Here is a 26,079-nt window from a genome sequence, read left to right as displayed (position 1 = left end):
AGTAAACAGCCACAGTAGCCTCGTCTTAAGGGAAACAACTTCTGCATTATGCAGTGGATAGACATAGGAACAGAAAAGTCAAACCATGAAAAGCAAAAAGCAACCCCCAAACAGAGTATGTGAAACCCTATTAAAAGTGAAAGTACATTCAGGATTCTAATCATTAGTTTTGTAACCAACACGCTGAGCAGTTACTGCTGCTCTCACTTTATTTCCTTACCCTCCTCAGAGGACCCACCCTTTAGAAGAGGGTCCTGTATTTTCTATCTCTAGGCATGGCTGAACTTCTTAATTCTCACCATCAACGTGAATAATTTAAAAATTGCATAATTTTTCCTGGTTACTCACCAAGATTCACACCTGAAGCCTACATGGAAGGTGCTCCACCAAAATGACAAAATCAAATAATATTCTGGGAAAATCACGCTGCAGTTAACAGCCACTCAAGGGTCTCACCTCAGCCTTAAGAACTGGATCTCCACATCCATGCGCTAGAAAACTCAAGCTTCCATTAGCGGCTGCTAGAGCCACTTGTCCGACGTTTTCCTGCCTTTCACCATTGATGCTGAGATAGGTGTTAATGACAGCCATTTGTTGCCCATCAGAACAAGCACTGACGTCCATTCCTTCTTCCAAATCCCCTTAGGTAATGAAAAGAGCACTTCATTTACAGGAACAACGCTGACAGGCATTGTTTCAAAGCCAGCTTTTAATTACTTAGGTGATCAATCAGAATTGGAGTGTGTTAAGTGTGGAGGAAAAAAAACCAAAACACAAGAGATAAACAGGAGAAAATTAGATCAGTGTCAGGGTCTGATCCGCCTCTTCTGTGTGGCTTGTGAATGAATTACAAATACAGATTCGCTATTGCAAAGGAAGCACTGGATTAATGTAAATCTAAATCTCTCAGTCACACTGATTTACAGGCCTTTTTTTCTACTTTAGTCTTCACTGTCCCTTGTTGCAGATGTTTCAAAATTGCTCAGCCCTTAAATGAAGACCTGTCAGTTCCACCCAGCACACACACAAGTAATTTCTACAGAAGCACTGATGAGCATAAACAAATGGTTGGCAAAGTGCACATAGAATCTGGGTTGAGAGAGCTGAGTTGAGTCATTTCTACAGACTTCTGACTTCAGTGATTCACAAACTAATGGTCCTAATCTCAAAAACCTCATAGCACTTACAGGCGAAGACATGAACATGAGAGAAACTCCCCTGCAGAAGTGTGGGATGGCAAATCCGTAAGTGAAACAACGGCTGGGATTGTCAGCAGTACGAGTTTGAGACAACTGGGATGCCACCAAATCTACTTGGTTTGCACTCAACTGTAATGTAGCTGAAATGTGGATGAGCCCCACCTCTTGCAGCTCATTTCACCTAACTCACTAACACTAATTAGGCACAACTTGAACCAACAGCCGTTTTTACCTCTCTGTTGTCAGTCAGAGCTGACTGCTGTGAGACCATCCCCTGCAGCCAGTGGTTGCACACATCCCACTTCACACATCCCAGCTGTGCCAGCATGTGCTACAGTCAGTCTTGGGAGTTGCCTCCTCTCATTTCCTTTATTGAATATGGAATGTAATGATTGTCTTAAGGCATACAACTTTAAGATGGCTAAACCAAGAGGAAATTAATCCTATCTTTTGTTACCATCTATTGTAATCATATGAAAATGTCTCCCAAACTGACCTTTGTAACAAATTTTAAGCTTCAGCTTTTCTTTATCTGAAAGACCATAGCTTGAATGAACTGAGCTAGCTCAGCACTAGAGACAGGGCCTTTCTTCCTGTCTCTTCATAGCAATGACACACATAGCTGGGAGTCACAAAATAGCTCCAGTTGGAAGGGATGCATAAGGATCATCATGTCCAGCTCCCTGCTCTTTGCAGGATGACCTAAAACTAAGTCCTGTGGCTGAGAGCATTGTCAGTGAGATACGTACCTTTCAGATAGCCCATGTAGTACTGAAAACACTCCTTGTCTTTTGAAGCAGCTATTTTTACTTTCTCTTTCTGATCAATAATCCCCTCCACCAGGATTTGGCTCTGGACAGATGAGGAAGCAGCAGTTCCTGTCAGGCCTAGCGAAATATCTTCAAAGGCTCTTAACTGCAGCCATAAAGGAAAAACATTTATTCAAAGCCACTATACAGAATTAATGATCGTTCAGAGATGGTGCTCAAATATCTGTGCTTCCCACAAAAGGGTAAGTGGTGAGGGAAGTGTTTCCCAGTGCTTGTGCACTATGCCGGAGTTACACTAAGAGAGGCATCAGAGTGACTGGCCCAGGAGCTGAATGACTGGATAGCACAAGGCTTGTGGACAAATTTTTAATGAAAGCAATGAAAGAAACAATGTCCCAGTCAGCTTTCTGTGAGGTTGCTAATTTGTGCCGTTTATTCCAAAACACAGAATAAAGCAAGCTCATGCAGAGCGGCTGATACTTGTTTCATCTCCCTCCTCTCTAAAGAGAGAGACATGGAAAAATAATTTAGTATTTGTTACTGATTAAATCATCATGATAATTTTGTTAAGGGGTGGTCTATTGTCTCAGTGCCTGACTATCCACATTCCTGCTAATGAAAAGTTTGGATGGTGCTGACCCCATTAGTTTTCTGCCTCACTCTGTTGTCTCCATCTGCCTCTCCACCATATTGATTTCACAGGAAATTAAAAACAAATGCAAAATTGGGGGAAGGAGGTAGAGAAAAAGGAAGATATTTTTCTCGGAATGAGCATCATATGAGCTGTTCTGTGCCTTTTTTAGTTCTTTTTTTGCCAGTTCTTTTTTCTGGCAAATGATGCTTTGTGTAAGCATTGTATTTTGTTTCCCTCTTCTGACAAGGTGAAAACCCCATACCTCACACAACAGAGCAGTTACGCTGAAGGGAAGTTATAACAGCACACAGCCTCTTAAAATTGATACACTCCACTAGAAACACGCTTACTACATTTGTGACAGCTCTGCAAAGAACTAATGTTGGTGCTTTCCTTTGTATGTCGGTCACACCACATGGACACTGCCTAACTGCTGCTTTAGAGATAGCACTAAAGAAACCAGGAGTGTTTTGTGTTGCCTGCTGTTTTACAGTCACTGCCTGCACCTGATCCGTTTGGGAGATAGATGGCAGCAGGCCTTTAAAAACCAAACCCCAGTGCAAGTAAAATAAAATAGAAACTCACTTCAATTTCCAAAGAATAATTCTTCACATCAGCAGTGCTCTGATTCTTTATGGATACTCCAATCAACCCCTCATCTCTCCCGTGACCAGCAAGGTGGAATCTGCCCTCTGACTGCAAAATGATGTCATCTTTGTTGAGCTGGTGCTTTCCAGATAAAACAATTACCTAAGTATGCACAAAAAAGGTGTTAAAGATTCCAAATTCTTCCAGACAAATGGGCTCTACTTTGAGTACTGAGAAGTTGTACAGTGACAACATTTCTCATGAAATTACAGCATGAACAAAACTTGTAGTTTCAGAAACCAGCACATCCTCCTGCTCCTCACAGCACTGTCTTCATTACAGCTTCAGTTTCTGTGCTATAACAAAGCATGTTCTGTGATTACAGCTGAAGACCAGAGGAACAGTTGCAAGAGAACTGTATTTTGTTAAAATGTCCAATGTTTTTGCTCCTACATTTCTCAGCTACTCTAGCCAGACATTTTGATAAAGTTGGGGGTGCATGGGAGGTGAGGTGAATATTGTCCTGGTTTCAACTGGGATAGAGTTAATTTCTTCTCAATAGCTGGCACAGTGCTGAGTTTTGGATTTGGAATGGGAATGGGGTTGGTTATACACAGATATTTTGTGTTTTGCTCAGTTGTGTTTATCCTAAGTCAAGGAGACTTTGATGTGCGTTTGTCTCCTGCTCTGCCAGTGAGGAGGTGCACAAAAGCACAGCTGGGACAGATGACCCAACCTGGCCAAAGGTATATTCCACACCACAGAATATCATGTCCAGTACATAAACTGGGGGGAGTTACCCAGAAGGGGCAAATCTGGGTTTGGGAAGGGGGGTCTGGCATCAGGCAGCAGGTGATGAGCAATTGTGTTGTGCATCACTTTGTTTAGTGTTTTTCCTTTTTGTTATTACCACTACTACTACTACTGGTAGTAGTATTAACTATTATTATTGTATTTTACTTTGTTTTCAATTATTAAACTGTTCTTATCTCAACATACAAGTTTCACTTTTGATTGTCCTCCCCATTCCACAGGGAGGAGAGAGAGAGAGGGGGTTGAGTGAGTGTCTGTGGTGCTTAATTTCCAGCTGGGCCTAAACCATGATGCCTTTGAAGAGGTGGTCCAAAAATACAGAGGCACCTGCTTCTGGAGTGGCTTGCATATACATTCTTTGCATTATAGGCAGGTCCTATCACACCTTGGTCTGGGAAAAAGTTTTCCTGTTGCTAACAAAGTGTGACCTGCTCTGACAGTAAATAAGGAAACCAAGATGTGTTTCAGCCACTGGAAACTCGAGAGAAACATTTATTGCAAGTTCCAAGTTCTGTGTTTGTTGTGAGTCTCTACAAGCAGCTCTGAGGTCCAGCATGTGCCTAAGGAAGATCATAGATGGGCCTTCAGTTTATGTGTGTAATAGAAAAATAAGATTATGTTACAGTTCAAAAATCCATCAACTACCAGCAGAGCAATCATAAAAACCAGCAAACTTTTACCCACAGGGGAAGGAAAGCACTTTTACTCCTCTCTAGTTTTCTTTTTGATCACTTATGAGCCTGTTTTGGTATTCTCCAGAAACGTGAAATTAAAAGACTTCTGAAAGAGGAAGAGGAAAGAAAGAACATGGAGGAAGTGAGGTTTACAACCATAAAAGGACCTATAGAATACACTACAGTGGCAAACAGAGCCTTTCTGCCTCAGTCCCTCAAAAGACACTGTTTATTTATTTGTTTAAGTTACAGAAGTATGGTAATTCTTGTGAAGAGTTGCAGCTGAGGAAAACTAAGTCTCCAAATGAGCAATTACATTTAGAGTGAAGTAAGTTCAATGTGTTTATGTCAAACTTACATTTGGAAGGTCACAGAACTCAAAGCTTGTATAGTAATCCAGGCAAGAGCAGTAGTTTGTTTCTATTTTACTCAGAATCTTCTGTTTGGTACATGGGGTCAGGAAAATATTTTCCAGAACAGCTTCTAACTGAAACTTATCAGGATACAAGAGTTGATTTCTCTGCAATGAACCAAGAAAACAAAGTTAAAAGATGACAGCAGGATCTTAGACACTCCTTGGAACCCACTCATCCCATCCCCAGGCTGGCTTTTGTTATTCCAGTAGCTTCAGGATTTTAATGTAACATTTCCAAAACATAACATTTCCACTTGACAATGTTTTGGCTTATCAGCCTTGTTACTGGTCCCTGTCCTACAAGGTTTGCAAATTTACTGCACAGGTGAGGCCTCTAGTTTGTAAGAACCGTTTCTTTCTTAACTATCCTCCATTTAGCTTTCTTCCTGTGTAGAGAGATATGTAAACGGTAAAGTGAAATAATGTATCTCACCGAAGATGGTGCTCTACAGAAGCTTTCTTAAAATCCACTCAACATTACCTCTAAAATCAAAATAATTTCTCATCTACTGAGAACAGCTTCCATGAAAATGGTGAGTCAACAGATACAAGTATCTGTCAGATACAAATAACTGCCTTCTCTTACCTCATATGTGAAATTGTGTTTGAATTTTTTGTCATCCCAGTTCAGATCGAGGTATTCATTAAATAATGTAGGTCTTTGCTCGAGAGACCCGCATGCATGCAGGTGTTCCATGCTTACTATTCTCTGAAGCTGGAAAAGTGGAAAAAATTGACACATATAAGTAATTTTTTAAAAGAAGTATTCAGTATATCCTAGGGCAATAGGTTTCCTGGGCAAAAACACACCCTGTGAGAACCTCTGGATGGTCTATACCCATAAAACACTGCTTCAGTCTCTCCCAAGAAACCTAAGGGGCTGACAGGTCTGTCCTCAGGGAAAGCTGCTGCCCAAGTACAACCATGTCTGACAACATGAAACAGAATTTTTCACAGGGTTTATTTTTCTTCCTCTGAGACACAAAATGGTTGACTTCAAGGCTTTCATATGGTAACAAGTACAGAAAAAAAGTCATTCTGTGAGGACTGAACACAGGAATTTGGCTACACTCATCCGTTCCAAGGCTGCAAAACTCATACCTGACCTGCAGTGAGTGTCACACAGCCACCCCAGGCAGTGATGTCCATCCTGGATTTATCCTCCAGGCTCAGCTGGAGGTGAGCAGGCTGCCCAGCATTTCCTGAGACCTGCAGCTGAAAGCAGAGAAAGATTTGTCCAGCAGCAAGACTAGAACCAGCAGAATGACCCCCATCCAGTGGAAGAAAACAGAGCCACAGTGAAAGCTGTGAGAGATCCATGTTAAAACTCAGTGGAAATCTGTGGCCTGGAAGCTCCAAACCTGAGACAAACACAGGGAAGCTACACTTCCACAACCAAGGCCATGGAAGGCTTTTGTTACCCTCTCTGGAAGCTGCCTGGGGTCTGTCATGCAAAGCAATTAATGGCACAACTGCAATAATGACCCTACAAGAGAACTTATTCCTCTGAATACGATTCTGGAACCATCCTGAGTGTTGTGCAAACACCCCTGAGCACCAAAGGGCTTCAGATGAACAAACACTGCACTGCTGGCACAGCTTATTGCTGAAAGTCTTCAGCCTCAGCAGCTGCAATGATCCACACAGTGCAGTCAGATGGAAATTATACTGTAGTATTTGATCTTGAAGGATGGTTTGTGGAGTTCCTCCTCCTCTTTTTCCCTACATGTGCTTTGCAAGCGCACTTCACAACTATATTTTAAAGCCTCTCTAGCCATGTACATTTTCACATTTGTGTTGCAATTTCCTCTACATTCCTCCAAAAATTTACATTTTCTTCACAGGGGTATCAAAGGGTTTCTGGTTTGGTTTTGTTGTGGGGTTTTTTTGTTGTTGTTATTTTTCTTGTGTGTGCAAACTAGGAGTTTGTTCATTGCTTTATGGACCAAATTTGCCTCATTTTCATTGCTTGGCTGGTTCCTGTGCACTTCTGTGTTCCTCCCATCCAAAATGGGTCAATGCTGAAAGTGCAAGACTGTCAGCTAGGAACAGTTATACTTAAAAAGGGAAACAGTGCTGGTGGTTTGGACACAAGGCAATAACAGCACTTGGTGCTCTTTACATTTTTCAGGGTGATATCTGGTTCTGCAATTCTCAGGGGTGAAAGGCACACTCACAGTAAATGCAGCATCACAGCTGTGCATTTTGCAGCCCAGTCTCATGATCTCACCTGCTGGTTGTACTTTCTGCCCCTTCTTTCTGACAGAGAATGCACCTCCAGTTGCTTCAGAGTGTAATTAAATGGGTGCACAGCAGTGGCTCTGTAGCTTGTCCAGTGTCTTCCAAACTTCAGAGAAGACGACACTGATATCTGATCAATATCAACAGATGGAAAAGGAACTTGTGAAATAAAACACGTCTCACATACTGACCTCAAACATGCAGCCAGTAAGATTTCCCTGTACCTTGTCCTCAGAATAATTATGTGCACAATAAAGACCTTTCTGAAGTAGTGAGGAAAGTTAATGTTCAAACTAGGACAATTCTTGCTACTTGAATTCTCTGCATAGCACAGCTCAAAGCAGAACTATTCTCTGTATTTTACTAAAATCACGAACAATGCTTAAGTTTGTTGAGGCTTAATGTTGGTCTTATCTTTAGGCACTGCAGGCTGCACTGCCACAGAGTCATTAAACACAGCTTACAAAGTTAAAGCACAAGAAAAAGACATTTGGTTCATTAGGAACTAAATTCTGTTATGTTGTTGAGAGCAAAATATTTTTGGGGTAATTTAGATAGTGGTGGCATTTAAATAGTTGTGGTAATTTAAGTAATAGTAAAAAAACCCTACTGCTAAAGTAAATTTTGGAATTTTAACACTTTTTAAAGAAATCAAGAAATTCTGTGCTCTTTGCAGGCACATTTATGTTTATGTATGGTAGCATATTTTATACATTGTCTTCTATCTTTCCACTATTCAGAAAATAATGTAATACTCAGCCAAGATGCTGTTAGCAGCAAGTCAGAAAACTGTCCCCACTTAACATCCGGAAATCAACCTACCCCAAGTTCTTCTAGTTCTGTCTTTTATATTTTTAAAGAATACTGCTGACTTACTTTAAGAAAACAAAGACTGGTTTCAACTGTTCCATATTTGTCAGTCTTGCTAATAAAGAGGAGAGTGAAAGAATGAAATACAAAAGAGTTTTGACTGAATTAGTAAAGTTGAAAATGCTAAGCAAGGTCTGTGTATGGTATGTACCCCCTTCTGTGCGGGTAAATATTATTCTGTGGGGGTAAATATTCTGTGGGGGTATTATACCCATGCAACAAGTTCTTTATCCTTTTTGATCTCAACTAATGCTCACACTCGCTCACTTGTCTTAGATTTTCTTTGTCCCTAAGCTGCTTTAAGCATGACATTTGTGCTGTTCTTTCCACCTACTCTCAGAGGCCTTTACCCAGTGCTTTGAAGTTTATGCATTTCATTACCTTTGGTTAAGCAGCAAGGTGTGGGGTTACTGCAAACAAAAAAATAGTATGGCCTGAAAATACTTCCTACAAGAATATCAGCTGCTCATCTTTCATAGTCAGAACTTTGTATATATCCAAGAAGGGGGATAGTTTGCCTTATAGTTGAATTCCCTGACTTGCTTAGTGCCTTTTTTAATTAAGAAAACCCCAAAACTCTTGATATTCCTGTCATTCTCCTGACATTTATTTGCTCTGGGCCACTGTACCTTGTCCTTCTCATTCCAAACAACAGTAAGATCATCCCGGTGACTGCGTGCCGAATGTTTCACATATAAGTTGACCCTGGCATACCATGGAAAAGGGATGGAGAGAGGATGGAGAAGTTCCACTACAAGGAAAACAAACAAGTAAGATTTCCCACCAGGAATCATGACCATTCCCAGGACATTTTCCCACGGGCAGCACGACATCCCTTGGTTCCCAGGGAAACACGGTCTCTGCTCATACACACACACCCCCCAACCCAGCAGCCGCAATGACTTCAGTGTGCTGATATCTGCCCAACATGTAAGTGAAAACAGGAACCTTCTCCCTATTTACCAGCAAAACAGGAGTTACCTGCAATAATCAAAAGATTGACAGCTACACCCAGAGCAACTTCAGCAACAACAGCCAGGGAAGTAATTTGTGTAAAACTGAGATGGCCTCACATTGGAAGGGGAACAGCCTACAACACTCAAACCAGTAAGTGCAGTTATCTTCTCTGTTTTCAGATCATAAAGCCTCAACATAAGGGTTTAAAATCTCAAGGTAGCAGCCAGTGTGACCAGTGCTCCCTGCAGTACCCAGTACTTTAATTTTATGTTCCATATTCACAAAGCAGGAAGACTGTTCTGAAGTTGACATTTCTAACAGCCAGACCTATAATGAATTTAAAGCAAATAAGACCTTAGAAGCTCTAAATTGAAACCAGGATTGAAACCCTTTGAACGTGCATTTTGAATATGTATTTTGAAATCAGATTTATGTAGTTTATTTTATTTTATAGTCTGCTTTGAATACTTGTAAAAGAATTGAGAAACCTACCCTGAATGCCATGACCTCCAGGCAGCTTTGGGAAGAGTCCAGTGTAAGTGCCTGTTAGCTTTATCTCTTTGCCATCCCACAGGGCAATGTGCCTCAGCAGACGTGTTCTGTTGCCTTTTTGGTAAATTGTCATAAATACAAGTTGCCTTGGAAGAATTTTAAACTAAAAATAAAAGAGGGAAAACATTAAACCCCAAGTTCTCTGAGAAGTTGAAAACCTAAGTGTAATTTTGGTACCCCAAAGTCCTGTGGAGTCTGTAGGAATGTGTTTTTATAGGTTCTAGTACAATGATACTCTAAGCCCACTATTCTTATACAAGCAACTATTCATTTCTACTTGTCTTCATTTCTACAGAAAGTCATCTTTGCAAATGATGGAATGTACATAAACAACTGAGTATTCCCTTTACAACAGTCTTTGATTATTATACAGTTTTTCTTTTATCTCACAGAACAATTCTTACAATATCAAGAGTCCCACTATTACAGAATAAATCCAGCAGACAGCACAAACAACAATAGGTATTGTGACATCTTTTCATATTTAGAAAAAGAAATGTGTGATACCTGTATAATAAAAACTGGCAATTGTTCAGTTTGTAACACATTATTTTTCTTATTCCCTATAAATCCTATATGTGTGCTCCATCTATAGGAGCAAACAAATATGAACTCAAACTAATCCACAGTCAAATGTTTGCTCATGCTACTGGAGAAATCAAGGGCTGAACACCTCACACAGCAGGAGCTGCGTTTGCCCTTCACTGCTTGGCAGCCACCCCCTGAGTGCCCTTCTGTCACAGCCTGCCTTTGCCATCATTGGGTGGTACCAACCTGGGCCATGGTCTGTGCCACTTCAATGGCATTACTGTAGCTGGCTCCAGTGAAAGTTAGGTTTGCTGAAATATTGAAATCCCTTTTTTCCATCCTGAGGTGGAGTTTGCCTTTTGCTTCACTCATATCATAATTTACCTTTTCATGTTCCCATTAAATTAAAAAAAAAAAAAAAAGAAAAAAGAATAAACTGGGATTGTTAACATCTTTAAATACAGGAACATCCTCAACAATAACGAAAATGTTAGAGATCCTAGTACTAGAAATAAAGCAGCTTGATTCCTAAAATACTTTGCAGTGATGTATGCAATGGATTACTTGCAGATAGTTACCTTAGAAGACAGTTCTGCTGCACAGGGGAAGTACGGTAGAAAGAAGGGATGAGTCTGGAGTGCTTTTATATTCAACTCTTCACTAAAGGGAAGAAATGAACTTTTGTTCAACACTGTATCAGAAGGTCCACTCTGGCTGGCAGCACAAGTTCATCTGAGTTAGCTCCAAGTCTGCCACAGCTTTTAGAGTTACAAACGGCAGTGCCTTCCATTGAACACAGCAGCTCCCAGTTTTTGATGCATTCACACAAAATTACCACCTCTGAGCTCAATAAAAAAATCTGTGTATGCATCCCAGGGACAAAATGTAGCCCACTGGAGCAGAAATTACTTTGCCATAGCAAATGCCTCAGCTTTTTAAAAATGAGAAAGGTATGTTGGAATCTGACTTTGGAAGCACTGTCATGGTTTACAAACTTAGAATTTACAATTCTCAGAGATTTTAACAGAACTTACAACACCTCTCAATGCAAAGGTTTTTTGCTAGAAACTTAAGAAATATCTGAAATACCCCAAGGCTGAAAATATCAACCTATTAAACACCCTTTAAACCCTACAGTTTTGTGCAGATACAGCCATAATGATACCAACTTAGCAAACCAAGGCTCCATAATTTTACAAGTTTCAACTGTGCCAAAACAATTTAATCAATTATGTCAACTTAAGTTACATTTTTAAGTACTTGTCTGGCTCAGGCCTAGAGTTTTATGGACTCTTTCACTGTCTGCTCCGTGGATGCAGTGTGGGCAGGCAGAGAGACAGGCATGTCCCAAGCTGTGAGGGGAGGAATCTGTCTGCAGCCCTTTAGAAACTCCCTGAGGTTTACAGACTGTTTGGTGTGACTACTCACTTTACCCAGGTTTTGTTATCCATTTCACCAGTGATTTGGTGATTAATACAGTAACTGTTTTCCATGGAATCAAAGTGGCCTAATGACATTTTTTTATAGTGCTCAGAATGACCCTTTTACCCTTGCTGGTCTTTTTTTCTACTGATGGAAAAGGAGAAGTTTGTGTGTTGTTCATAGGTCAGCCTCAGAGCTCCTTTGGTTTCATTTCCAGTCATGACTTCTTGAATTGTTATCTGTGGAGGGGGAAAATAAACAAATCACATGCCATAACTTCTACCCATCATTTGACTTACTTAAAACCATTATCTTGACTGAAGTTTATCTTCCAGACAGGCCTTCTGGATGCTTCCTAGATGTAAACCAAAAGCCTCAAGAAAGGTTTTCCTTTTTTTTTTTTTTTTTGTATTTTTACATAGCTACTCATTTGCATTATTGACAAATATTAGTGTTACTTTCAATGTACCCTTATCTGATTTAAGTCTAAAGCTACTGGTTCTTGTTTACGTCTCCCCCACTCTCATTTTTCATATACTAGAAAGAAATTGCCTTTTCTCCTTCATTTTTTTTTCTTTTTAAAGAAACAGATGGGGCTCCACAATTTTTTTTTCTCCAGGGCATTTTCTTCCTCCCACAGCTGCTGCATCATCTACAGCTTTATCCTGAAAATGCTAAAGAATCCCTCTGGGAAAGATGAGGGCCGTCTACAACACTTCAATATCAACACTGTCTGTGGGAACAGTAATTTCTGAAGTCCCCTGGTTATACTCATACCTTATACATGAATAAGGCACCTCAAGAATTACCATCTCTGCTTTTATTTTTTTTTTCATTCAAACATTTAGAGGATAAAAGACATTTCACTAAATATTAATGGAAAAGAAGCAGTGAAAGTGTCTTATACCTTTCAATAAAATGCTAGCATTAAATATTCCTTTGAAACACTGATACTTAATATTCAGGTTTAATATTGATCTAATGTTTACGTTCAGGAAAGTTGACCTTTACTCTCGCATCCTTAGCTACATGTCCTGTTATTTGAAGAGAAGGTGGTGGATCATTTGGAAGTGTTTTTCTGTGTACTACCCTTCAAAAGGGAAGGAAACATTTCAATTAATACTTCTTTCTCCCAAGGGATAAACAGGTACAGCCTTTGTTGATCCTATCAAGTAGTTTGGAATATACATCTACTTCTGTTTATTCAACACTGAAGCATTTTACGTATTTGTGCTACGAGTGGTTTAACCAAGCCAAGGAGCTCTCTAGGTATGAAGGACAGCTGTTTTCTACCAAAAGTTCTTTCTACTTTTGTGAGCCCTTTTGGTTGCAAAGTGACAGTAAACATGTGCCTTCCTGAAAAGATTAACCCTGAAACCAGGGATTTCAGGTACCTGACCAGGTTCCTTGGAAACAGACCACTAGCTTTGTACTTAAGTTAAACTAGGATTCAGATAAATTGGGCCAGGTCAGCTCTCAGCTGCACTTGCATAAACCTGGAGTAATTTTACTGAGGCCACTGGAAGTGTTCTGGATTAATGCAAATGTACCTCAAGTGACAGCTTGAATCAAAGCACAGCAAAAGTTCTGTGGTGCGTTACCTTAAAAAAGAAGGGAAGTCCCAGGTGATGGAAAAGTGATACTGAGTGCTTTACCTCTGCCATGAACACAAATATACCAAAGAGTTCAAAGTCTGTGTCAACATCCACAGTCACAGCTACATCTTTCTCGTCATATTGGATTTCACAGATAGTCTTGGCTTTGTTTTCTATATAGAAGGGACAAAACAGTGCCAATTTGAGCAGCTAATTTTTGAGAAATTTCAGTACTGCCTGCATAAAATCAATCCAGCCAGCTTTTGGGTTAATACATTCATCAAGACAGTCATCATTCAGCATTACAAAAACTTTGGCCTATGGTTGAAGAAGGGCAGAGTTTTTCTGGATGTCCTTGAATTTTGTCCTTACAAAGTCTTGTGGTAACAGAGCTTGTGTACCCACATCCAGTGTTAAGTGGCAAGTCATTTCCTGTCAGGAATGTTTTTGTGCAGCTAGAGCTGACTAATCCATACAGCCAACTGCATTCCTGGCCTGTAGCAGCCTCTTCCAGGGAAGAGCTCTGAGCTGTTCTGACCTCCACTGACTCCTTTGGTTCCAGCTACAGCAACTCAACAATGTCCAAAGAGCGTGACCTGAAGACCTTCCCCCACTTTCCTACCAGCTTTTCATTTTTGAAAAGGAAAATATGAGACTGCTAAAAAGATAAAAATGAGATGAGAGATGTGAAACCCCCCCAAATTCTTTATGATAAGACAAAACCCACAGAAATGAATGCAATCACATGGTGACTGTGGCTGTCCTGAGAGCAACCTCTCATCTTGCTGCTTTTTTTCTGAATGGGTGCAAGGAGATGATGCCACTCACACTAGTATTGATTCAGTGCCTGCTAACCTCAGTAATTCCTGCCCTTTGGTGCTCTCACTGTTGTTGAGTTTTCTTCAAACATGAATGTATTCCCCTGGGGGCATTTAAGGTACCTGATCACAGTGTAAGAGGGATATGCAGGTAGGATTTATGCCAGGGCAAGCTTTGAGGGTAGACTGGCTTCATCAGCTAATCACAGATACAGTTTCAGAATGACAATTTTACTTACAAACAAGATAAAACTTCTTTTTGGGTACTACCAGGAAATCTTAGTTTGTAGCTGTTGAAGGAACAGCTAAAACATCCTCAAAGAGCTATTATAGAATAAAAAAATTCCTGGCAGGTACCCACCTGATTTCTGAAAACTGAGAATCAAGTTGATTGCCTTAGGGTAGCCAGATGCTTGGAGAACCTCACTGCTGTGCACACTCTGGCAGAAGATATCCACTTGGTGGCCAACATAATAGGAGTTTATTATGTATGTTATTGATGTTTCTCCAGCTGCAATGTGCACATATCTCTCTTGAGTAGTGGTTCTCCCTTGAAAAACCACATCTACCTAGAAAATGACATGTAGATATAAGTTCTCAAAACAATATTTAAATACTATTTAATCTTGAGACAGGAGAAAATGGAAGTGAAAGAAAATTCTTTAGTCTGTACTTATGTCAAAACCTGTCCATTAACAAAATGTATCTTGGCCTTTCATTAATCATCCTTGACTTTCCAGTATGAAGCTCATTCAACCGAATGAATGTCAAGCCATGCCAGCCTCACTGATCTATATCAAATTCTCTTGAGGTTCTCTTTTATCCTACGAACACAACTTCCTTTATATAAAAGATACTTAACCTACACCTACTGACAGTATTTATCAGATAGTAGGTACTCCAATACTCCCCTGAAAATAGCACCCAAGGAAATACTTCTTTAAGTATAAAATTCCCATTAAAGAGCACAGGAGCACTATTCCAGTCCCTGGTGCAATGTGCTCAAGCTATTCTCCTGTAGAGTTACTGTATCAACAATACCCAGTCTACTAACCCTAATCAGAATGGAAGAACCTCATTCAGAAAGCAGTCAAGAAGAAATTTTCCATTTCAGTAGTTCAGGTTTTAGCCATCCACAGTTTTTAAATATCAGAAAATCTCAGCTTCCATCCTGTACCTTATGAAATGGTAGTTTTCATTCAAGCCACGGGCTTGAATTACATCATTATCCAGGACAGTAATTGTAATTTTTAAAAAAACCAAAACAAAACAACAAAACCACCAAACTACCTGTAAAGTTGATGGGATTCTGGCTTGTAGCAGCCATGGCAAAGTGTGATGGAAGTTCCCTGTTATGTTGGTACTTGTTTCAAACTCCTGGATTTGTCCTTCAAGAGTTGTTAAGTGAGTGCCATAAAGTACTTTCAAACTAAAGCTCCTGGTCACTTTGAGGTTCAAGATAGTCTGTGTGCAACAAAAGTAGATTGTGAAAAGACAGAATTGTAAAACTTAAAGCTCCTGCTGGTCAGGATTCTTTCTTTGGTTGAGACAGTATCATCTCAAAGATGTGTCAAAAATGCATCTTTTATCATTTTATAACACAACACAGTTACAAATGTCCCTTTTATTTTAGAGTTCAACCATTTAACGCATATTCTCCAGTATGGCCATGCCTTAGTGGTATTGAAGCAGCTACATGGTTAATAAACAGTAAGTGGTTTTTTGGAAGTCTTGTGTTTCTCAGATAAAAAAATGTGCCAGGTAGTCTGGGAGGGAAATACCATTTGGAAAGGATCCAGTGAAATCCCACCAATGCTCCCCTCTGCCCTGTGTGTCCAGGGGACATTGCAGCTCTGTCAGACACACAAATGCAGTGCCCTCCTCTCACTCCACACTGGGAGCCAAGCTCCAACCCCAGGCCTGTGGAAAGTCCTGGTCTAAGCTATTCTCCCATGAGAACAAACTGAGCTTCTGCACTCCCCTCAAGAGCAAAGGGAGCATCTGGACTCCCCCTTCACCAAAACACCAAGCGCGTAAAGTCACATCTACAGCTGCTGGTCTTCGCCATCTCGCTTCCACAGCTGCTGCTCCCCGCGTGGCATGACTCCACAATCATGTCTCCCCAGCCATTGATAACCTACCTGAAACTCAATCCTGTCTTTTATTTGCAAAGTCTTCAATGTCTCTATGTTATGAGCAAGTTTGTAGTTAAGAGACACAACATCCAACTTCTGGACAAAATTCAGTTCTTCTGTAATCTGCTCAGTCCAAGTAAATATGACAAAAGTTAACTGTGGCACATCTCTGATACAGAGACTTCTCTGAATAATGTAATTATTGGGCTAATTACACATTAGAATAAAATTATGAAAACTGTGAAAACTTTATGGTGAAGGATTGTCTAATTTTTTTAGAAGTCACAACTTTGTACTATAAGAGGGAATATGCTGCACCAAGTGAAGATACCTGATAAGGAAGGTTTGATGTAATTTACAAACGGGAGTCATGGATCATTGCTGATGTCAAATTTGTTGCACAGAAGGAGTGGCTGAAAGATACTGCCTTCATTTAATTAAGGTCGTTAGAAGCAAACCAGCCCCAGCAGAGTATTGCTTTTGGGTTGTTTGCAGAAACAATGTTTAGCAAGCCAATTAGCTCACTTCAACCTCTATTTCACATATTACTGACATGGAGGAGACACTTACTTGCTTGCTGTTCACACAGAAATGAATAAATCCTTTATAGAAGTCAGTGGTTTTTTCTGATATCACATCAAGTAACACCCTCATGGGAATGCCAATGTCAGCAGCTCCTTGAATGTTATGGGTTAGCACCACATCCAACTCTTGCCTTTCCTGTTAATATTTCACAGCATAGATAGCAAAGCACGTGTAGAATCCAAAGCTTGCTGCAATACAGAGCTCAAACCAGAAATCTGTCTGTCCTACATTTAATATTAATTAAACTCCCACTAGCTACGTTGTTTGTCTATGGCACAGAAACATGCAAAAGTTACCAGTTGTGGCAGGAAAGTGAAATACCATGAGGAAACAGATACTTGTGTGTGTTCTCTACTCTCCTGCTCTGATGGCAAGAGAAGCCAAACTTGTAATTGTCAACAGAGAAGCCAGAGATTCACAGCCTTTCCTGTGCTGCTGTCTCACTGAATAAACAAACAGCTGTGTCTGAATAATCACTGCCTATTATTTTGCAGGGTAAATCACAGTGATATAAGGAACATCCAACAGTACAATACAAACAACAAAAATTTACACATAAAGAGCATGACAAGGAAATGATTCAGGAAGTGCCAGAGCCTGTATCCTATTATCCTACACATCGGTTACTGCACACTGAAGGTGCCAAATTTTCAAAGATTTTGTTATTTTATTTTTATTCCAGGATTTATTACTAAAGCTTGACTATTTGTTCCAAATAAAATAGGTTAGAGTACATTACTCAGTACTTTGTACACAAACTCCAACAGCCTGCAGGGTACTCACATTAGTGACTTTTAGTATAAGGAGTCCTCGGAATTTACTTTTATCAACAGTGATCAATGTCTGTGAATCTAGGTTCATTTTATCCATTAAAAGGTAGCCTGAACCATCAATTTTCATTGGTGTTCCAAGATCCTGTAAAAGAAGGAAAAAATTTTAAAAATTCACCACCACTTAACCACAAATACATCATACCCCTGAAACTTTTAATTCCTACTAGTAGCTTTAATAACACCTAGCTGTAAAATCAAGTATATCAGGCAGCATAGCCACAGGATGTTCCACAAATCTTGACAGCTTTTTAATACATTTTATAAATTTTGTCTTTTTTATTTTGAATATGTCTGAATATTTTTGATAAATGAGTCAGCATAAATATAACACTGGGCAATGTGGCAGCTCTTCCCGCCTAAATGAAAAGTTAGTTAATCTTCTATGTTTGGCATTGTCCCAGTGGCCCAATGCATCCATAAATTCAATGAAACCAGACAGTATACATAAGGTTATTATGGCAGTTCTGGTTTTGGGAAAGGGCAGATGAATCATATCTTTGTATACTCAGATTTTCCTTGACTTGCATATTGAATTCAGAGATCATACTGTGATAACATGTCTCTCAAACTTTCCATACACTGCCTTTTAGAAGATTATCTATTTACTTCATATATTTTTAAACTATTTCAAAGTTTGTTTCTCAGACTGCTGAGAGACTGTAACTGCTGATACAGCCAAAGACAACTTTGAATAATCATTATTTCTTGAATATAAAAAACCTGCAGAATTCTCAACCATGTTTTAGAAAACACATCAGAGCTAGTACAAGCAAGTGCATTATCTGCAGGTACTGATTAACAGAAAATTTGGCTTATGCCATATGAAAAAACATATGAATGACTGGCTCCAAAAGTAAGACGCAGCATCAAAAGAGAATGTTTTTATTACTTCTCTGCTACAACCTTGAAATCCTTAGATTATTCTCTTTTGACTTTAGCAGGTACAATTCAACATCAAAGAAGGAAATTCTTTTTCATACCTGAATTGTTTGGCACTGGTTTTCTATAAGTATTTTCCACTGAAGGTTCTTTTCAGGGTCAAAGTCCCCATTCATTTGAATCTCACAGGCTCCCAATTTCATCCCAATTCCAATAAGATATTTTGAGTGTTTCCATGCAGTGATGGACAGCTCATTTTCCCTTGGGATTTCCTTCAGCTGGGGGACATCATGCCTGAATTGAACTTTCAGAGTAATCCTTGGCTTGCACTCTGCTCTTACTTCAAGATGGGCACTTTTGCCTTCTGTTTCCAGGACAGAGAGAAGCTCTGCCTGGCACTTGTCTTTCTGAATGGATCCTGTGAGCCGTGACTGAGTTGGGAAACTGAGATCCTATCAAGAATTAAACAAAAAATCCTTGACAAATATACAAACACTTTAAGACAAGTGTGTATTGCATTATACAATATCAGAGACAAAACCTACAATCTCCATGCTGCCATTTTTCCCCCTCTCTACAAGAAAGGTGGTGATTTTTCCTGAATAGGACCTGATGGAAGATTTAAGGACTGTCCTGCAGAATTCACAATTTCTGTATCTTTACAAAGTTTTACATTTACAAAAATACAAAATACCTGTTTCTTCAGATTGGCAAAGTTTACTGAACATTCTATGCTTCATTCAGACTACACCAATCTCAGTTTTCAAACAAATTAACATACAAAAAAATCATAGGCCTAACAGACATTCTTGCATCTGGTTGTACAAGCTTTGGTTTTTTTAATAATTAAACTTCCAGCTTGTCTTGTGCAATATTCCAAATGAAATGTTTCTTCTCATTCTTTCAAAGGATTTCTAAAAGCACTGAAAATTCTACTATTTTTAATAGTTTAAGGGGTTTTCAGTCCCTCTTCACTACAACTTTCCTGTCATTTTTATTTTTATGTTGCCACATTGTAGTTGAGAAAGTTACTCAATTTGAGGATTTGAAAGCAAAATATAAATGCCTATGAACATCTAGAAAAAAACCCCTAATTTTCCCATAGTAATTCTTTCTAATGTAGTCAGTGGGGCTAACTGGAAAAATCAAGGAAATTCTATTTTAATATAATCTACACAGACCAGGGAATTTGTTTTTGCCAGAGTTCAGGCTAATATTGCTGTTCAGCCTTAGAGGGCAGTGTCGGCCTGTGAAGGCAACAGGCAGCAAAGGCTGAGCTAATCTCCAGAGAGCACCTGTGAGCAGGACGTGAGACACTGCCTCTGCCTAATGCTGTGAGACAGGTGTGCCTTTACAGTGCCTTTCCAACACTCCAGCACTGTTATTTAAGCTAAAAGCCACATGGCCTTCATTTGATCCCAAAACTCTCTTTAAAAGCTTCCCAGAACTACCTGCAGAAGTTGACAGTCTGTTTCTGTTTCCAGTGTCCAGTCAGCTTTATTCTGAATAGAGAAATCCCCTCTAGCCCTCAGTGTGCATCTGCCAGCCTGCAGCAGGAAAATGCCCTCTGTGGTGGAGTCTGTGGCTGCAGAGAACAAGACAGAGTTTTCAAAAGGCAGCCCAAGCTGGCTGAGCCAGGGAAGTGAATGCTTGAGCATCCCTTGGAGTGTATATTCATGCTTGCAGGAGGTGTCTATCTGCACATCCACTGCTCTGCCATCACACTGCAGGTTCATTAACAAGCCCACGTTGCAGATGTTCTGTCGAAATGAGCCCCCCAAGACTGCAGCACGAGGCAATCCCATCCTCTGCAACAGAAAAGATTACACTGTTTGAAACACACAAGGTAAAGCAACTGTCTTCCTAATTTGTTTCTAATTCAAGAGAAAGCATTTCTTCTTTCTGAAACAATCTGCTTTTGGAAAGGACCATACAAGACAGGCTTGTTTCATAGAGAAATCAGAAATTTCTCTGTGAAAAACCTGAAAAAAAAATGGGGAGGAAAGGGCAGGGGGTGGGGAAGAAGAATAAATCCTACAATAGCCTTTTCATAAATAATATAGAAGAAACAAATCTTAACCTCCACAATTACAAAACAAAAGAACATGCTTTTCACTAGATTTTAGGAAAAAAGTTTATTTTAATTAAAAAACTATTATTAAGCAACATTTTTATGGCAACAGTAACATCTACCATTGTATTACTCCAAATTATCATCTTCAAATACACTTCCCCCTGCAAGTGCTCTGACTCATTGTTCTGCCAGAACAATTTTAATGACCAAAATTGGCCTGTCCATAAATGTGTCAGGAGACAGCTTTCTGTGAGTCAGTGATGTGAAATACACAGACTGGAAGGGCATGCAGAAAACAAACTGGGCTTACCTCTAGACTGATGCACTTGTTTCTAAGAGCAAGTATCCATCCTGTCTCATTGCTTGCCAGGCTCACTTCTCCATCAACTTCCAAAGTGCAAGGCCCAAGGACAATACCAAGGATGCCCTTGTACTTGTCACTTATCATGGCTGACATCTTCAGTTGGTTCTCTCTGGCAATTCCCAAAGAATGAAGTGAAGGCAAAGAATGCTGGAAGTCGATTTCTAAATGAGGCTGGGTGTTAGTGGTGGCACAGAGTTGCAGGCAGGCAAACAGGTCATGAAAAGAAACATGTCCAAAGAAGATGACAGTAAAGTTGCTGGTAAATATTGACCCATTCAGTGAAACTCTTGCTGGAGTCTGAAAAATTACAGAAAACTGTTGTCAAGTTTGCTTTCCTGTCAGGTCACATACTGTTTTTAAAAGCCCATATTAATAGAAGAGAACTGTTCTCCTACACCATTTTGTATTCATCCTACATAATTATAAATGCAGAAACAAATGGAGAAATGGCCTAAAGCCTTTAGAGTTCCATATTAGAAATAACAGGAAGAAAACCCAAACCAACAATTAAGGGAGTGAAAATATTTGAAAGTGCACACAAAACTTCCAGGTAGTTCAAGTTCATTTCTAAATGTCTACACTTTAATACTTAGATTCCCTTCATGGTAGTTAAGACATTGTGTTATTGAGAGCAAAGTTTACAAATTAAGCCAGTACCTCAAAATGATGAAATGCAATTGCACCATTGCAAAGGCCAGAAAGTTGTTTGTTAGCAGATTCTCCACTGCAAGCAACCTGTTGACGTTGTCAACAAAGCACATTCAGAGCACGAAGAAAAGCAGGTAGGACTAAAATTCAAAGGAGCAAGTTACAGGGCTGCTTTAAGGATCAAATGGATGAAGGTTCCAAAACACAGATTTAAGATTAAAGGTTAAAGTTCAGTTTCAAAAAGATAAACAGTTCAGTGTTTAGTGCACTAAATATATTACGACATTCGGCAGGATTTCTGCAAACCTCCAGTACACGTGGAACAATGTCCATCAGTCCTCTCACATCATGGTGAAATGAAAGAGAAATTTCCATAGCAATGCCAGTGGTTTTCTTCTCTATTTCAATTTTGAGCTGCTCTGTCTCCACAGTGGTTGTTATCCCTGCAGCAATCTTTCTGGAGAAATTCTGTGCACAGAAGAAATCAAATCATGGAAAGAAACAAACAACAACATCCCAGCAACAAATGGGAAAGGCAGAGTCTGTTTCACTGTGCTTAAACATCACAGCTTGTGTCAGGGCACCAGCACTGGTAAAATAAAAGTGCAAATTCATCAAGGCAGCCTCATTTCTAATAGAGATTTTAGTGTTATGCCAGACCTTCTAAATGCAATGCACCACTAATTCTTCTGGCTCCAAAACAGATTGAGAACATTCAGTACCCTGAAGGATTTGAGCCCTTAGGCACAAACAATTAAAGCAGTAACACTACTAAGAATTTTAAAATTCCTTTGCCTTGCTTTTTTCTCTGCACACCTGTGTGTCTCACCCTACCATAGTGGTTGAACCCAGCCAAATATTAGCAAGTGACTTGATGTCTGAGATAGCAAAGGATTCTTTCATGGAAAGATAATCTGCAATGCCAAAGAGCTGTAATGTTGTTCACAGATCTATAGCAGAAATGCAGATAGAGAGAGCACTGGCAAAGCAACACCATACCAAGAATCATGGTCCATAGTGCTTCAGTGGGTAGGAAGTTTAAAAGGGAAAGCCGTGCTAACCACCCTTCTCCTCTTTAGCAGCCATCCAAAGGATGACATCAGGACCAGTTAAATCCAGTACCAGATGCAATGCAGGCCTGAGGCTGACACCTGATGGCTCCACACCTTAGGCCTGCTGGTCCACATCCCATTTATAAGGGAAAGATAAATGAGAACTGAATGTAGTATCTCATTTAGTCTAGATTCAGCTCCAAGAGCTCAGATGACAGGTCAACAGTATGACAAGGAGCCAGACAACACCTTTCTTTCACACAGTAATTTAGTACATCTCAAAAACGGAGCAGCTTTTAAAACAAATACACACAGTGCACAGGAAAAGCCTAGAGTTATTATATATACACAGATTGTCATCCCAGAAATGAAATTTTCACAGGCAGAACTTTTCTTACCTCATAATAGGCAGCAGCTTCTACAAAAAAAGGAATCCCATGTTTCTTTATCTTTGAGATGTTGTGCTCTAAGCTCACAGATAGCTGGGATTTTGGAGGCTCTGTGGCCAGTCCAAACACAGCAGCAATCCTTTCACTGCCACTCTGCAGGGCTATGGCAGTGGTGTGATTTCCTGTGCCATGCTCACATGTGGCAGTAAGGATGCCTTCCAATGGCAACCCTATTGACAGGGAGGGAGGGAAGGAAAATCAACACAGCACTTCCGGGTTGTCATTATCCAATACAGAGAATATGTATTACAGATCAAAAGAAGCCTTCTGTAGTTCTTCGTAAGAAAAGATACACCTTTATAAAAAAATGTGATCATTTTACTAATATTTATAGAAGGACATGATCTACCAGGTGAAAATTGTATTGAAATGGGACTGCTAAATTAAAATGTGGCATTCACTTTGGAAATCAAGGATTTTCCTTTTCTTAATAAAGGATATCTACCAATTGGTATTGTGTCCAACTCCAGAAATCAGCTGTCCAAAAGATTCAGAACAGATTTATTCTGTCCAAAAGAACCCATGCAAAATTACTAATAATTCCAGTTCATGAAAACCCACTGCTTTGCTTAGGAAACAACACTTGGCATAAAACTATACCTAGAGGAACTGGTCAACTTAGATCCTGTGCAGGAGCACAGATATACAAAAGAGAAACAATTTACTCTGAAGTATTTCAAAACTCTTTGAATTATTTCTGTGTCCATTTTACTGTATTTTCTCAACAACATTAAAAAGAATGCTGCTAAGACTGGATCACATTTTGTTCTAGTGTGAGCAAACACAACTCATCTATTTCCACTGGTCAGCAGTCATTTAGATAAATTCACCTTGTTACACCACACCTTCAAGTCAGAGTTTTCTTCCTACCTGCATTTTTTAAAAAGTTGATATTATGTGTGAAAGTCCCACTGACTCTGCTGTGCCCACGATCCAAGACATTGAAAAAATCTACAGAAAGAGCCTTCTCATCCACCTGGAAGCTAGCTAGCCCCCTTTTCTTCTCTTTACTCAGTTCCAGGTGTCCTTTCAGTCTTGCCTCCACTGGGATTGCCTGACTGCCATTCTGAAACATGGCAACAGTGATATTGTGTACGGTGGTATTCCCAAACACGTTCCTGTTCCTGACATGGAGTCCATATAGTCTTTTGTTGACCATCAGATTGATGTTACCTGAAACAGGCAGAAATTATTACTGTGGAGAGAGATTCTTGGGACAAAAATAACCAGAGTTTTAGAAGTAATATATAAATTAACCATCAATTTAATATTGGGAGGAAGCAGAAAAATTTCCATTTGTTATAATAGATAATTTTGCCTAATCAAGAGAGCAAATCAGTTTCACATTGAGGGTTTCTCTACTAGTGAGTGTCTGTGTTTAAAACAAATTACATAATAGTATTTCTAGCAGCTGTTCCTTTTTATTCACGAAGCTGCTTGTGCCCTTAGACCATGGACTATACTGCACTCCCTATGAAGGAAAATTTACAGAGGGACTGTGACCTATTACTAGTGTAATTGCAGGCGAAACAATCCCTCCAGAGCTCAGCAGTGACCTGCTCCACCCATGGAGCCATTCAAAGGAGTAAGGGTTTCAAGTCAGCTCCCACATTTCAGAAGAGGAAAGAGGCCACCCACTATTTCCTTCAATCCATGAAAATATGAAAAATTATAAACTGTGTTTGTTCACTGAAAAGTACCCTCAACCCTATGACCCAAGGTTCATTTTGCATGCTAAATACTCTCCTCTGCATTATACAGAATCACAGAATAGTTTGGGCTGGAAGAGGCCTTAAAACCCATCTTGTTCCAACCCCTCTGCTATGGACAGGGACACCTTCCACCAGACCAGGTTGTTCAAAGCCCCATTCAACCTGGCCTTGAACAATTCCAGGGATGGAGCAGCCACAGCTTCTCAGGGCAACCTGTTCCATTTTCCGATCACCCTCATAATGAAGAATTTCTTCCTAGTATCCAATCTCACCCTGCCCTCTGTCAGTCTGAAGCCATTCCCTGTTGTCCTTTCACTCCAGGCCCTTGTCCAAGGTCCCTCTCCAGCTCTCTTGGAGCCTCATTAGGCACTGGAAGGGGCTCTAAGGTCTCCCGGGAACCTTCTCTTCTCCAGGCTGACAACCCCAGCCCTCCCAGCCCAGCTCCAGAGCAGAGGTGCTCCAGCCATCTGATCATCTCTGTGGTCTGCTCTGGACTTGCCCTGACAGGCACACGTTATTCTTCTGTTGGGGCACCAGAGCTGAATACATTGTGCAGCTCAGGAAGGATTACACTAAAATTAAGAAGCTTCCTTAGGTAGCTGCAGATTAGAAAAAAACACAAAGGAACAGAGTACCATCATGTTTGTTGTTTTTGCACTTCAGTAATCCATCCAGAGAAAGAAGATGAGGTATGGCCTGTAATCCAGTAAAAGTGTGTTGGACTCTTCCATTTAGGGACAAAACAAAACCAACTTTTCGCTCCCTGGCTCCCATGAAATCCATGTGAAGCCTATTTTCGTTAAGATTCAACTCAGAAGACAACAGAAGTCTAAAAAGACAGACATAAAAATTGCTAGTAAGATATTATTATGGTTGATTCAGGATTGTCAAGACACCCCTCATTACTCAAAGCAGGATCAATGAGAGTAGGGTGCTCAGGAATGTGTGTGGTCAAGTTTGGAGTATCTCCGAATATGGAGACTCCACAGACATTCTGGGCACTTGTTCCAGTGTTGTGATGCCTTGCAGTCAGCACATGTTGTTCACAAGATGTTTCTAAAACTCCTCAGTAAAGCTTCAAAGACTGGCGGACTACTTTTTCTTTAAATTTCTTGAATGCTTTTGTTATGGTTCCTAATAAAAGAAAGAGTTGGACAGAGTTTGAGTTGGAAACTAGTCCCTCTCTGTCACAATATGAAATATCACTTTGGTGCTGATTTAAAACCAACATTAAGAATTCAGCTTAAAAAAATAATTCTAAGTGCCACCATC

The 26,079-nt window shown here is 39.9% G+C and overlaps 1 protein-coding gene across 1 annotated transcript in view; it reads right to left on the bottom strand.

Annotated features, from left to right (window-relative positions):
* LOC116452167 overlaps positions 1 to 26,079 on the bottom strand; it is a 75,289-nt gene that overhangs the window by 11,231 nt on the left and 37,979 nt on the right. The window contains exons 36-61 of the mRNA XM_032126360.1: positions 25,443 to 25,636; positions 23,966 to 24,268; positions 23,045 to 23,265; positions 21,901 to 22,062; positions 21,604 to 21,681; positions 20,893 to 21,243; positions 19,960 to 20,316; positions 18,610 to 18,960; positions 17,580 to 17,711; positions 16,782 to 16,931; positions 16,218 to 16,334; positions 15,367 to 15,540; positions 14,438 to 14,645; positions 13,265 to 13,431; positions 11,790 to 11,902; positions 10,820 to 10,901; positions 10,488 to 10,625; positions 9,654 to 9,816; positions 8,834 to 9,159; positions 7,324 to 7,464; positions 6,195 to 6,308; positions 5,680 to 5,808; positions 5,037 to 5,198; positions 3,189 to 3,353; positions 1,949 to 2,114; positions 457 to 641 (exon numbers count right to left, since the gene is read on the bottom strand). Of these exons, the coding sequence (XP_031982251.1) occupies positions 457 to 641; positions 1,949 to 2,114; positions 3,189 to 3,353; positions 5,037 to 5,198; positions 5,680 to 5,808; positions 6,195 to 6,308; positions 7,324 to 7,464; positions 8,834 to 9,159; positions 9,654 to 9,816; positions 10,488 to 10,625; positions 10,820 to 10,901; positions 11,790 to 11,902; positions 13,265 to 13,431; positions 14,438 to 14,645; positions 15,367 to 15,540; positions 16,218 to 16,334; positions 16,782 to 16,931; positions 17,580 to 17,711; positions 18,610 to 18,960; positions 19,960 to 20,316; positions 20,893 to 21,243; positions 21,604 to 21,681; positions 21,901 to 22,062; positions 23,045 to 23,265; positions 23,966 to 24,268; positions 25,443 to 25,636 (4,849 nt within the window). The remainder of the gene's footprint in view (positions 1 to 456; positions 642 to 1,948; positions 2,115 to 3,188; positions 3,354 to 5,036; positions 5,199 to 5,679; positions 5,809 to 6,194; positions 6,309 to 7,323; positions 7,465 to 8,833; positions 9,160 to 9,653; positions 9,817 to 10,487; positions 10,626 to 10,819; positions 10,902 to 11,789; positions 11,903 to 13,264; positions 13,432 to 14,437; positions 14,646 to 15,366; positions 15,541 to 16,217; positions 16,335 to 16,781; positions 16,932 to 17,579; positions 17,712 to 18,609; positions 18,961 to 19,959; positions 20,317 to 20,892; positions 21,244 to 21,603; positions 21,682 to 21,900; positions 22,063 to 23,044; positions 23,266 to 23,965; positions 24,269 to 25,442; positions 25,637 to 26,079) is intronic.

Source organism: Corvus moneduloides, chromosome 16 (genome assembly GCF_009650955.1).
Source record: "Corvus moneduloides isolate bCorMon1 chromosome 16, bCorMon1.pri, whole genome shotgun sequence".
Lineage (NCBI taxonomy): Eukaryota > Metazoa > Chordata > Aves > Passeriformes > Corvidae > Corvus > Corvus moneduloides.
The sequence above is the reverse complement of the archived record's forward strand: the minus strand, read 5'-3'. Positions and strand labels throughout refer to the sequence as shown.